Source organism: Bombina bombina, chromosome 6, assembly GCF_027579735.1.
Source record: "Bombina bombina isolate aBomBom1 chromosome 6, aBomBom1.pri, whole genome shotgun sequence".
Taxonomy (NCBI): domain Eukaryota; kingdom Metazoa; phylum Chordata; class Amphibia; order Anura; family Bombinatoridae; genus Bombina; species Bombina bombina.
The window spans coordinates 1,089,270,687-1,089,282,881 of record NC_069504.1 but is presented as its reverse complement, the minus strand read 5'-3'; the positions used below and the strand labels follow the sequence as shown (position 1 = coordinate 1,089,282,881).

The 12,195-nt window shown below is 40.4% G+C and overlaps 1 protein-coding gene across 2 annotated transcripts in view; it reads right to left on the bottom strand.

Moving 5' to 3' along the window:
• Positions 1 to 12,195, bottom strand: part of FAM118A (family with sequence similarity 118 member A) — a 143,975-nt gene that overhangs the window by 71,681 nt on the left and 60,099 nt on the right. For both annotated transcript variants that reach the window (XM_053719005.1, XM_053719003.1), the window contains exons 4-5: positions 10,755 to 10,976; positions 10,543 to 10,671 (exon numbers count right to left, since the gene is read on the bottom strand). In XM_053719005.1, the coding sequence (XP_053574980.1) occupies positions 10,543 to 10,671; positions 10,755 to 10,976 (351 nt within the window). The remainder of the gene's footprint in view (positions 1 to 10,542; positions 10,672 to 10,754; positions 10,977 to 12,195) is intronic.

Genomic DNA, 12,195 nt, shown 5'->3' with positions numbered 1-12,195 from the left:
TGGATAAAAACTAGGCCCCAATAAGTTTTATCACCAAGCATATATAAAAACGAATAAACATGCCAGCAAACGTTTTATATTGCACTTTTATAAGAGTACGTATCTCTGGTAATAAGCCTGATACCAGTCGCTATTAAATCACTGCATTTAGGCTTAACTTACATTAATCCGGTATCAGCAGCATTTTCTAGCAAATTCCATCCCTAGAAATATGTTAACTGCACATACCTTATTGCAGGATAACCTGCACGCCATTCCCCCTCTGAAGTTACCTCACTCCTCAGAACGGCAGTGGATCTTAGTTACTTCTTAGTTACTTCTGCTAAGATCATAGAAATCACAGGCAGATTCTTCTTCTAATGCTGCCTGAGATGAAACAGTACACTCCGGTACCATTTAAAAATAACAAACTTTTGATTGAAGTTAAAAAACTAACTATAATACACCACTCTCCTCTTACTACCTCCATCTTTGTTGAGAGTTGCAAGGGAATGACTGGATATGGCAGTGAGGGGAGGAGCTATATAGCAGCTCTGCTGTGGGTGATCCTCTTGCAACTTCCTGTTGGGAAGGAGAATATCCCACAAGTAATGGATGATCCGTGGACTGGATACACTTAACAAGAGAAACTACACATTAAAAAAAATACTAACATTAAAAAATATCTAATTACAAAAAAAATTTAAAAAAAAAACTAAAAATTACAAAAAATAACAAACACTAAATTAAGAAAAATAAAACAAAATTATCAAAAATAAAAAAGAATTACACCTAATCTAATAGCCCTATCAAAATAAAAAAGCCCACCCAAAATAAAAAAAAAACCCTAGCCTACAATAAACTACCAATAGCCCTTAAAATGGCCTTTTGTGGGGCATTGCCCCAAAGATATCAGCTCTTTTCACTGAAAAAAAAATTAAAATAAAAATACAGCGCCCCCCCCCCGACAGTAAAACCCGTGGCCGGACTTTTGGCCAACGGACATTTGGCCGACACACAAGTGGCAGTCAGATAACAGCCCGGCCACAAGATAGATAGATTTGATAGATAGATACATAGATTAGATAGATCGATGCGATAGATAAATTAGATAGATTTGATAGATAGACAATTTCCCAGAAAGAGAATTACAAGACGTGCGGGCTGGGACCCATGGTAATGTTCCCAGAGGCAGTTGCGGCGCCCGAGGCTCTGATTAGAACAGAGCACTCTGGAGCGTATCTGCCCTCGGCCGAAATCGGAACATTCTTCAGCATTCTGTTAGTCGGCTAAATGTCCGTCTGACAGAAGGCTGTCTTCCAAATGTCCGTCTGCATTTTGTCAGAGCACCGTAAAACCCACCACCCAACCAACCCCCCAAAATAAAAAAACAAATTCTAAAAAAAAAAACTAAGCTACACATTGCCCTGAAAAGGGCATTTGTACGGGCATTGTCCTTAAAAGGGCATTGAGCTCTTTTGCTGCCCAAACCCTAATCTAAATAAAAAAAAACTAACCCCCGACGATCCACTTATAGTTTTTGAAGTCCCGCTTGAACGATCTTCATACAGGCGTCCTCTTCTATCTTCATCCCAGCAGCGCGGAGCGGGGCCATTCTTAAGACATCCGGCGCGGAGCATCCTCTTCATACGGTCACCGCCGTACACAATCTTCAATGCAAGGTACGGGATTCAAGATGGCGTCCCTTGCATTCCTATTGGCTGAAAAATTTGAATCAGCCAATAGGAATTAGAGCTGCTAAAATCCTATTGGCTGTTCAAATCAGCCAATAGGATTCAAGCAGCTCTCATTCTATTGGATGATGGACCCGCTCCATGCCTCCCGGATCAAGATAGAAGAGGCCGCCTAAATGAAGACTTCTCACCGCCTGGATGAAGATCGTTCAAGAGGGACTTCAAAAACTGTAAGTGGATCGTCGAGGGTTAGTGTTAGGTTTTTTTAAGGAATTTTTGGGTGTTTTTTTTTTTTAAAAAATGGGTATTAGAATAGGAATAATTTTTATTATTTTGTATAATTTTGTTTGTTATTTTTTATAATGGTAGATTTTAGTCAAGGCAGCTTAGGTTTTATTTCACAGGTCAGTTTGTATTTATTTTAACTAGGTAGTTAGTAAATAGTTAATTAACTATTTACTAACTAGTCTACATAGTTTATTTTAACTAGGTAGATTAGTTAGTAAATAGTTATTAACTATTTACTAACTACCTAGTTATAATAAATACAAACTTACCTGTGAAATAAAAATAAAACCTAAGCTAGCTACAATATAACTATTAGTTATATTGTAGCTAGCTAAGTTTTTATTTCACAGGTATGTATTTAGTTTTAAATAAAAATTATTTTGTTAATAAAAGTTTAATTTAGCTATATTTTAATTATGTTAAAGTTAGGGGGCGTTAGGGTTAGGTTTAGGGTTAAGGTTACATTAGGGTTAGGTTTAGGGGTTAATAGTTTAGGTTGTTGCAATGTGGGGGGCTGGCGGTTTAGGGGTTAATAGGTTTATTTAGTGATGTGGGAGGCCAGAGGTTTAGGGGTTAATAGCTTTATTTAGTTGGGGCTGCGTTACGGAGCTTTTCTTTCCGCAATCGTAGGTGTTAGACTTTTTTCTGACACGGCCTCCCCATTGATGTCTATGGGGGAAGCGTGCACGAGCACGTCAAAACAGCGCTTGAATTGTGTGCGGTATGGAGCTTAAAAAAACCCATATCGCACGCACAAGCGGCTGTTTGAAAACTTGTAATGGCTGCGCTATAGGGTTTTTTTCCCTATAGCGCGCATAACTCGTAAAAACGTGATGCCCTTCACAAGAGAAATCTAAATAACTGGAGCGCAGCACCAAATGAGGGTGGAAAAAAACATAATTTATGCTTACCTGATAAATTCCTTTCTTCTGTAGTGTGATCAGTCCACGGGTCATCATTACTTCTGGGATATTAACTGCTCCCCTACAGGAAGTGCAAGAGGATTCACCCAGCAGAGCTGCATATAGCTCCTCCCCTCTACGTCACTCCCAGTCATTCGACCAAGGACCAACGAGAAAGGAAAAGCCAAGGGTGAAGTGGTGACTGGAGTATAAATTAAAAAATATTTACCTGCCTTAAAAACAGGGCGGGCCGTGGACTGATCACACTACAGAAGAAAGGAATTTATCAGGTAAGCATAAATTATGTTTTCTTCTGTTAAGTGTGATCAGTCCACGGGTCATCATTACTTCTGGGATACCAATACCAAAGCAAAAGTACACGGATGACGGGAGGGATAGGCAGACTCTTTATACAGAAGGAACCACTGCCTGAAGAACCTTTCTCCCAAAAATAGCCTCCGATGAAGCAAAGGTGTCAAATTTGTAAAATTTGGAAAAAGTATGAAGCGAAGACCAAGTTGCAGCCTTGCAAATCTGTTCAACAGAGGCCTCATTCTTGAAGGCCCAAGTGGAAGCCACAGCTCTAGTAGAATGAGCTGTAATTCTTTCAGGGGGCTGCTGTCCAGCAGTCTCATAAGCTAAACGAATTATGCTACGAAGCCAAAAAGAAAGAGAGGTAGCGGAAGCTTTTTGACCTCTCCTCTGCCCAGAGTAAATGACAAACAGAGAAGACGTTTGTCGGAATTCCTTAGTTGCCTGCAAGTAAAATTTTAGAGCCCGGACTACATCCAGGTTGTGCAGTAGACGTTCCTTCTTTGAAGAAGGATTTGGGCATAAAGAAGGAACAACAATCTCTTGATTGATATTCCTGTTAGTAACTACCTTAGGTAAGAACCCAGGTTTAGTACGCAGGACTACCTTATCCGAATGAAAAATCAAATAAGGAGAATCACAATGTAAGGCTGATAATTCAGAGACTCTTCGAGCCGAGGAAATAGCCATTAAAAATAGAACTTTCCAAGATAACAACTTTATATCAATGGAATGAAGGGGTTCAAACGGAACGCCCTGTAAAACATTAAGAACAAGGTTTAAACTCCATGGTGGAGCAACAGTTTTAAACACAGGCTTAATCCTGGCCAAAGCCTGACAAAAAGCCTGGACGTCAGGAACTTCTGACAGACGTTTGTGTAACAGAATGGACAGAGCTGAGATCTGTCCCTTTAATGAACTAGCAGATAAACCCTTTTCTAAACCTTCTTGTAGAAAAGACAATATCCTAGGAATCCTAACCTTACTCCAAGAGTAACCTTTGGATTCACACCAATGTAGGTATTTACGCCATATCTTATGGTAAATCTTTCTGGTAACAGGTTTCCTAGTCTGTATTAAGGTACTAATAACTGACTCAGAAAACCCACGTCTTGATAAAATTAAGCGTTCAATTTCCAAGCAGTCAGCTTCAGAGAAGTTAGATTTTGATGTTTGAAGGGACCCTGTATCAGAAGGTCCTGTTTCAGAGGTAGAGACCAAGGCGGACAGGATGACATGTCCACCAGGTCTGCATACCAAGTCCTGCGTGGCCACGCAGGTGCTATTAGAATCACTGATGCTCTCTCTTGTTTGATTCTGGCTATCAATCGAGGAAGCAACGGGAAGGGTGGAAACACGTAAGCCATCCTGAAGTCCCAAGGTGCTGTCAGAGCATCTATCAGGACTGCTCCTGGATCCCTGGATCTGGACCCGTAACGAGGAAGCTTGGCGTTCTGTTGAGACGCCATGAGATCTATCTCTGGTTTGCCCCAACGTCGAAGTATTTGGGCAAAGACCTCCGGATGAAGTTCCCACTCCCCCGGATGAAAAGTCTGACGACTTAAGAAATCCGCCTCCCAGTTCTCCACTCCCGGGATGTGGATTGCTGACAGGTGGCAAGAGTGAGACTCTGCCCAGCGAATTATCTTTGATACTTCCATCATAGCTAGGGAGCTTCTTGTCTAGGAAGGCAAACCTTAGGTACCGGTAATGATCTTTGTGAATCGGTATGTGCAGGTAAGCATCTTTTAAATCTACAGTGGTCATGTACTGACCCTCTTGGATCATAGGTAAAATTGTCCGAATAGTCTCCATCTTGAACGATGGAACTCTTAGGAATTTGTTTAGGATCTTTAAGTCCAGGATTGGTCTGAAAGTTCCCTCTTTTTTGGGAACCACAAACAGATTTGAGTAAAACCCCTGTCCCTGTTCCGATCGTGGAACTGGATGGATTACTCCCATTAACAAGAGCTCTTGTACGCAGCGTAGAAAAGCCTCTTTCTTTGTCTGGATTGTTGACAATCTTGACAGATGAAATCTCTCTCTTGGTGGAGAGTATTTGAAGTCCAGAAGGTATCCCTGAGATATTATCTCTAGCGCCCAGGGATCCTGAACATCTCTTGCCCAAGCCTGGGCGAAGAGAGAAAGTCTGCCCCCCACTAGATCCGATCCCGGATCGGGGGCCCTCAATTCATGCTGTTTTGGGGGCAGCAGCAGGTTTCCTAGTCTGCTTGCCCTTGTTCCAGGACTGGTTAGGTTTCCAGCCTTGTCTGTAGCGAGCAACAGCTCCTTCCTGTTTTGGTGCAGAGGAAGTTGATGCTGCTCCTGCTTTGAAATTACGAAAGGAACGAAAACTAGACTGTCTAGTCTTGGCTTTGGCTTTGTCCTGAGGCAGGGCATGGCCTTTACCTCCTGTAATGTCAGCGATAATCTCTTTCAACCCGGGCCCGAATAAGGTCTGCCCTTTGAAAGGTATATTAAGCAATTTAGACTTAGAAGTAACATCAGCTGACCAGGATTTTAGCCACAGCGCCCTGCGTGCCTGAATGGCGAATCCTGAATTCTTCGCCGTAAGTTTAGTAAGATGTACTACGGCCTCCGAAATGAATGAATTAGCTAGTTTAAGGACTCTAAGCCTGTCCGTAATGTCGTCCAGAGTAGCTGAACCAATGTTCTCTTCCAGAGACTCAATCCAGAATGCCGCTGCAGCCGTGATCGGCGCAATGCATGCAAGGGGTTGCAATATAAAACCTTGTTGAACAAACATTTTCTTAAGGTAACCCTCTAACTTTTTATCCATTGGATCTGAAAAAGCACAGCTATCCTTCACCGGGATAGTGGTACGCTTAGCTAAAGTAGAAACTGCTCCCTCCACCTTAGGGACCGTTTGCCATAAGTCCCTTGTGGTGGCGTCTATTGGAAACATTTTTCTAAATATCGGAGGGGGTGAGAACGGCACACCGGGTCTATCCCACTCCTTAGTAACAATTTCAGTAAGTCTCTTAGGTATAGGAAAAACCTCAGTACTCGTCGGTACCGCAAAATATTTATCCAACCTACACATTTTCTCTGGTATTGCAACTGTGTTACAATCATTCAGAGCCGCTAACACCTCCCCTAGTAATACACGGAGGTTTTCCAGTTTAAATTTAAAATTTGAAATATCTGAATCCAGTCTGTTTGGATCAGAACCGTCACCCACAGAATGAAGTTCTCCGTCCTCATGTTCTGCCACCTGTGACGCAGTGTCTGACATGGCCCTAATATTATCAGCGCACTCTGTTCTCACCCCAGAGTGATCACGCTTACCTTTTAGTTCTGGTAATTTAGCCAAAACTTCAGTCATAACAGTAGCCATATCCTGTAATGTGATTTGTAATGGCCGCCCAGCTGTACTCGGCGCTACAATATCACGCACCTCCCTCTGAGCGGGAGATGTAGGTACTGACACGTGAGGCGAGTTAGTCGGCATAACTCTCCCCTCGTTGTTTGGTGAAATTTGTTCAATTTGTACAGATTGATTTTTATTTAAAGTAGCATCAATACAGTTAGTACATAAATTTCTATTGGGCTCCACTTTGGCATTGCAACAAATGACACAGGTATCATCTTCTGAATCAGACATGTTTAACACACTAGCAAATAAACTTGCAACTTGGAAATACAATTCAAATAGAATAATATTAAAACGTACTGTGCCTTTAAGAAGCACAGAAGATCTATGACAGTTAAAAATTAATAAATTGAAACAGTTATAGCCTCAATCCTTGTAAACAACACAACTTTAGCAAAGGTTTAATCCCATTAGCAAAGATAACAATTTCTGAAAGCAGGAAACAAATTACAGAATAAAAGTTTTTATTTCAGTCAAACTATAATTCTCACAGCTCTGCTGAGAGAAATTACCTCCCTCAAAATAAGTTTTGAAGACCCCTGAGCTCTGTAGAGATGAACCAGATCATGCAGGGAATACAATGAGTTGCTGACTGAAATATTTGATGCATAGTAAAAGCGCCCCTCCCCCACACACACAGCAGTGAGGGAGAACAGAAACTGACAGAAAAAACAGATTTAAGCAACTGCCAAGTGGAAAAATGGTGCCCAAACATTTATTCACTCAGTACCTCAGCAAATGAAAACGATTTTACATTCCAGCAAAAACGTTAAACATAATCTCTAGTTATTAAACAGCTTTATGTATTTCTTACAGTGTAATTCTAGTGAAATACCATTCCCCAGAATACTGAAGTGTAAAGTATACATACATGACATTATATCGGTATGGCAGGATTTTCTCATCAATTCCATTGTCAGAAAATAAAAACTGCTACATACCTCTATGCAGATTCATCTGCCCGCTGTCCCCTGATCTGAAGTTTACCTCACTCCTCAGATGGCCGAGAACAGCAATATGATCTTAACTACTCCGGCTAAAATCATAGCAAAACTCTGGTAGATTCTTCCTCAAACTCTGCCAGAGAGGTAATAACACACTCCGGTGCTATTTTAAAATAACAAACTTTTGATTGAAGATATAAAACTAAGTATAATCACCATAGTCCTCTCACACGACCTATCTAGTTGCTGGGTGCAAGAGAATGACTGGGAGTGACGTAGAGGGGAGGAGCTATATGCAGCTCTGCTGGGTGAATCCTCTTGCACTTCCTGTAGGGGAGCAGTTAATATCCCAGAAGTAATGATGACCCGTGGACTGATCACACTTAACAGAAGAAAGTATCTTTATTTACAGGCATCTTATTTAGTATGTTGTAGACACACACCAGGCGTAAAAGGTCAGTGTTGTAGACACACACCAGGCGTAAAAGGTCAGTGTTGTAGACACACATCAGGCGTAAAAGGTCATTGTTGTAGACACACATCAGGCGTAACAGGTCATTGTTGTAGACACACATCAGGCGTAAAAGGTCATTATTGTAGACACACATCAGGCGTAACAGGTCATTGTTGTAGACACACATCAGGCGTAAAAGGTCATTATTGTAGACACACACCAGGCGTAAAAGGTCATTATTGTAGACACACATCAGGCGTAAAAGGTCATTATTGTAGACACACACCAGGCGTAAAAGGTCATTATTGTAGACACACATCAGGCGTAAAAGGTCAGTGTTGTAGACACACATCAGGCGTAAAAGGTCATTGTTGTAGACACACATCAGGCGTAAAAGGTCAGTGTTGTAGACACACATCAGGCGTAAAAGGTCATTGTTGTAGACACACATCAGGCGTAAAAGGTCATTGTTGTAGACACACATCAGGCATAAAAGGTCATTGTTGTAGACACACATCAGGCGTAAAAGGTCATTGTTTTAGACACACATCAGGCGTAAAAGGTCATTGTTGTAGACACACATCAGGCGTAAAAGGTCATTGTTGTAGACACACATCAGGCATAAAAGGTAATTGTAGACAAACATCGGGCGTAAAAGGTCAGTGTTGTAGACACACATCAGGCATAAAAGGTCATTATTGTAGACACACATCAGGCATAAAAGGTCATTATTGTAGACACACATCAGGCATAAAAGGTCATTATTGTAGACAAACATTGGGCGTAAAAGGTCAGTGTTGTAGACACACATCAGGAGTAAAAGGTCATTGTTGTAGACACACATCAGGAGTAAAAGGTCATTGTTGTAGACACACATCAGGAGTAAAAGGTCATTGTTGTAGACACACATCAGGAGTAAAAGGTCAGTGTTGTAGACACACACCAGGAGTAAAAGGTCATTGTTGTAAACACACATCAGGTGTAAAGGGTTATTGTTTAAAAGGCCATTAGTCAGAAAATGATATGCTAATTCATTAAAGCATGTAATTTTAATAATAGCGGCCTACACCTTATCGTGTTTAACCACACAAAGGAGTTAAACACATAGTAGAAGTAAACTGACAATCCAATAGCAGGGGTTAAACACAGAGGTGCAGAGACATTAGTCTTAAAATTAGACCATATAATGGTCCTTTAAGTTTGATTTTAAGGAAAAGTGCCGGTAACCTGGTGATGTGTCAGGAAGATAATAATCTAAACAGTGACTGAAAAACCTTGGAAGTTTAGCAGTCATAGCTGGTAAAATATTTACTTCTGGCACTTAGACTGTTTCAAATAATTTTATATAGAAATTCACTCTCTTAAACTAATGCTGATCCAATTGGCAACGCTCGTTATACAGCCCAGTTGTGCGACCAACGCTGCCGATTGCACCAGTGTCAGTTTCCACTCGGGACCAGCGGAGCTCTGCAGGTCCTGAGTAGTGCTTTAACTAACGTTTAACCCCTTTGCTGGGGTTGAACACATAGGCGTCAATTCTAATAAAATATGCCGACCTAGACATGGTTTTCCACATTGACACTCACTTTCTATAAAAAAGGGTCTGTCCCTGCGAGTGGCAAGCTGCTATGGAGGACAAAGTACACAGGGTGTGTTAAAACAAGACTATTACGCCTAATACAAATCAAATTAAGCTGTTTTCAGTGCACTGCAATTTAAATTCACTGTTATATTCATATGCATAGCTTTTCTTTTCAGAGTAGTGTTTTGATAAAGCTTGCAACCTTTTAATTTGTGATAAAAAAAAAAACAGTGCAATCCATAGGGCGAAAATGTTTACAGAATTATGCTGGGAATCGAGAGATAATTTCATATACGCCCATAGAGCACCCATATTCAGCCCATTTTACGACAAAAACAACAATTACGCTTTGTATTTTGTACTCATAAGTTCCATTTTCTATGTGTTTTTTGCACATCCAGTTTACTTAAATTAGAATTTATGCTGTGAACATTACGATTAATTCCTGTGTAATTTGTATACAAATGTTATTTTTTGATAAAATATGATAATCGGTGAACAATTCTCTTATGATTTTTGATGCACCTTAATATACAAAAATGTTTTCAGGTGTATTTTTGTGAGAATTGCTCAATTATTTTTTTTTTTTTATGATTTTTAACCCTTTAAAGGACACAGCTTTCAGTTTGCTCAATTGTTTTATGACGGAAAAATTCCGTCAAATGTCCTTAAGAGGTTAAATTGTGATTTTATTGTGCAATAAAGAGAGAGTTCGAGCATGTAAATGTATTACTATAATAGCCCTTTAACTTCCTGGAGGTATTCACTGATCACAAGAGATAAATTAAAGGGCACATTTATTGAGATGTGAATGGCCCAAGGCTGAGTAGGTTCCCTTATTCAAACCTGCAACAACAACTTATGAAGCAGATACAACTAGGATGTTTTTTTAAGATAGGTATGTGGCGTTGGTTTAGTATTATAGTATAATTATCATGTAACAAACAAAAAGATAAATATTATAAGTGATAAACTGATTTAGGAATTACCTACCATAACTTCAGGATCCTGGGTAACATCTTTATATCCCGAGGGATCCAACACCATTCCACAAGGATCCGTGTAAAGGCCATGGATATGTAATACACCATATTTATTATGGCCTCTTGCCCACTGAAGAACCTGTATGAATAATAATACATTACTAATTAATATGCTTTACAGAACAGACATCTACATGGATTTTGTATGTGTAATAAACTTACTTTTATTTTGTCTTTAAGGTCTAGAGATTCCATAGGTTTATCCTGTTGCTGTCCAAATATTTCTAGCAGGTTGTCATAGTTTGTAGTGAGAACCATAGTTCCTTTTTCCATCAAGTTGAGGATTGATTCCAGGACAACAGGATTCTGAATGTGGGTTTCCAAATTCTCAAATACTTCCATTAGGCAGTCCTGGAAAAAGCTGGGTTTGGGGTCACCAGTACGCTGCCAAGTAAAGATACATTACGTTACATTAATGGTTTCAGTCATTAGCATTTCTCTTACACCATTTAGGGCAGCATCTAGATTATGTCAAGGTGAATACAGTATATAAATCTCCTAAACCTTCTATACATGAGGTTATATTATTCCACTAGGGAGAGTCCACGAAGCCCCAGAACCTGATATACCACTACTTACCCTTACCCACAGGCATGCTGGGAAATTCTCCCAGTCTAGCCAACCTGATTTTGAAACACTACAGAAATGCTGTGGATGGGGTGTACTGTTTTTTAACAGCTTAAAGGGACTTTAAACACTTGTATTTATGTTGTTTTGTTTTTTAATTCATAATGTTTCTTTTGTTTTTTTAAATGCAATTCGCTATTTATTTTTATTATATGTTTACTTTTTTTTTTCATTTTTTAAATTTACTTCACTTTCTGTCCGCTCCGTGCAGACATGGCAGAAAGTTATGTAGACAAACCCGGAAGTCTCTGCTTTGCTGTGAGCGCGCACGTATGTAGAGTTGTAGACACTTGACAGCACACTCTGCGCACAGCATAACTAAAACTACTGCTGATAAAGTGTTTTTCCCTAAATAATATCTTTTGAACTTGCCTCATCTGTAAGCTAATAATTAATTATCATTTTTAAAACCAAAATGTATTTACTCTATTTTTTAATCATACTTGTTGTAGTGCGAGTGAAAGAGGGACCGCCCAACACACTGCTCAGGGAGACAGCTGCTGTCTCATAAATATACTCTTATCTTTTACCCCTCTGTTTTTTCTATCCAAGCTTCCGGAGTCCCGCTCAGTTTATTGCACATCTTATGCAGCTCACGCTCTCTATGCACCTCAGGTCATGCCCGGACTGACCCTAGGGCATACCGGGCATTTGCCCTGTGGGCTGCGGCTGCCTTAGCCCCCACCCACTATTACACACTGAGTGATTTTAGCTAGCCCCAAAATGTTATATTTATGTGATTGGTAGGGCTGTGGGGATGCCGGTAGCCTTAGCCCCGCACACACACTGACTAGGCTGGACTACTGTACTGCAGTCACAGACACACTGTATGTGTAACACATGTGTGGGTCAAGCAGGAGCTAAAGCACAGTAGAGTGTGGGCTGCGGCTGTGTATGACATGTGATGTGGAACACTGCAGTGCTGGAGTTCGGCTTGGCAGTTGCCCCCAAAGCTTTAGTGAGTAAGAGCACTGAG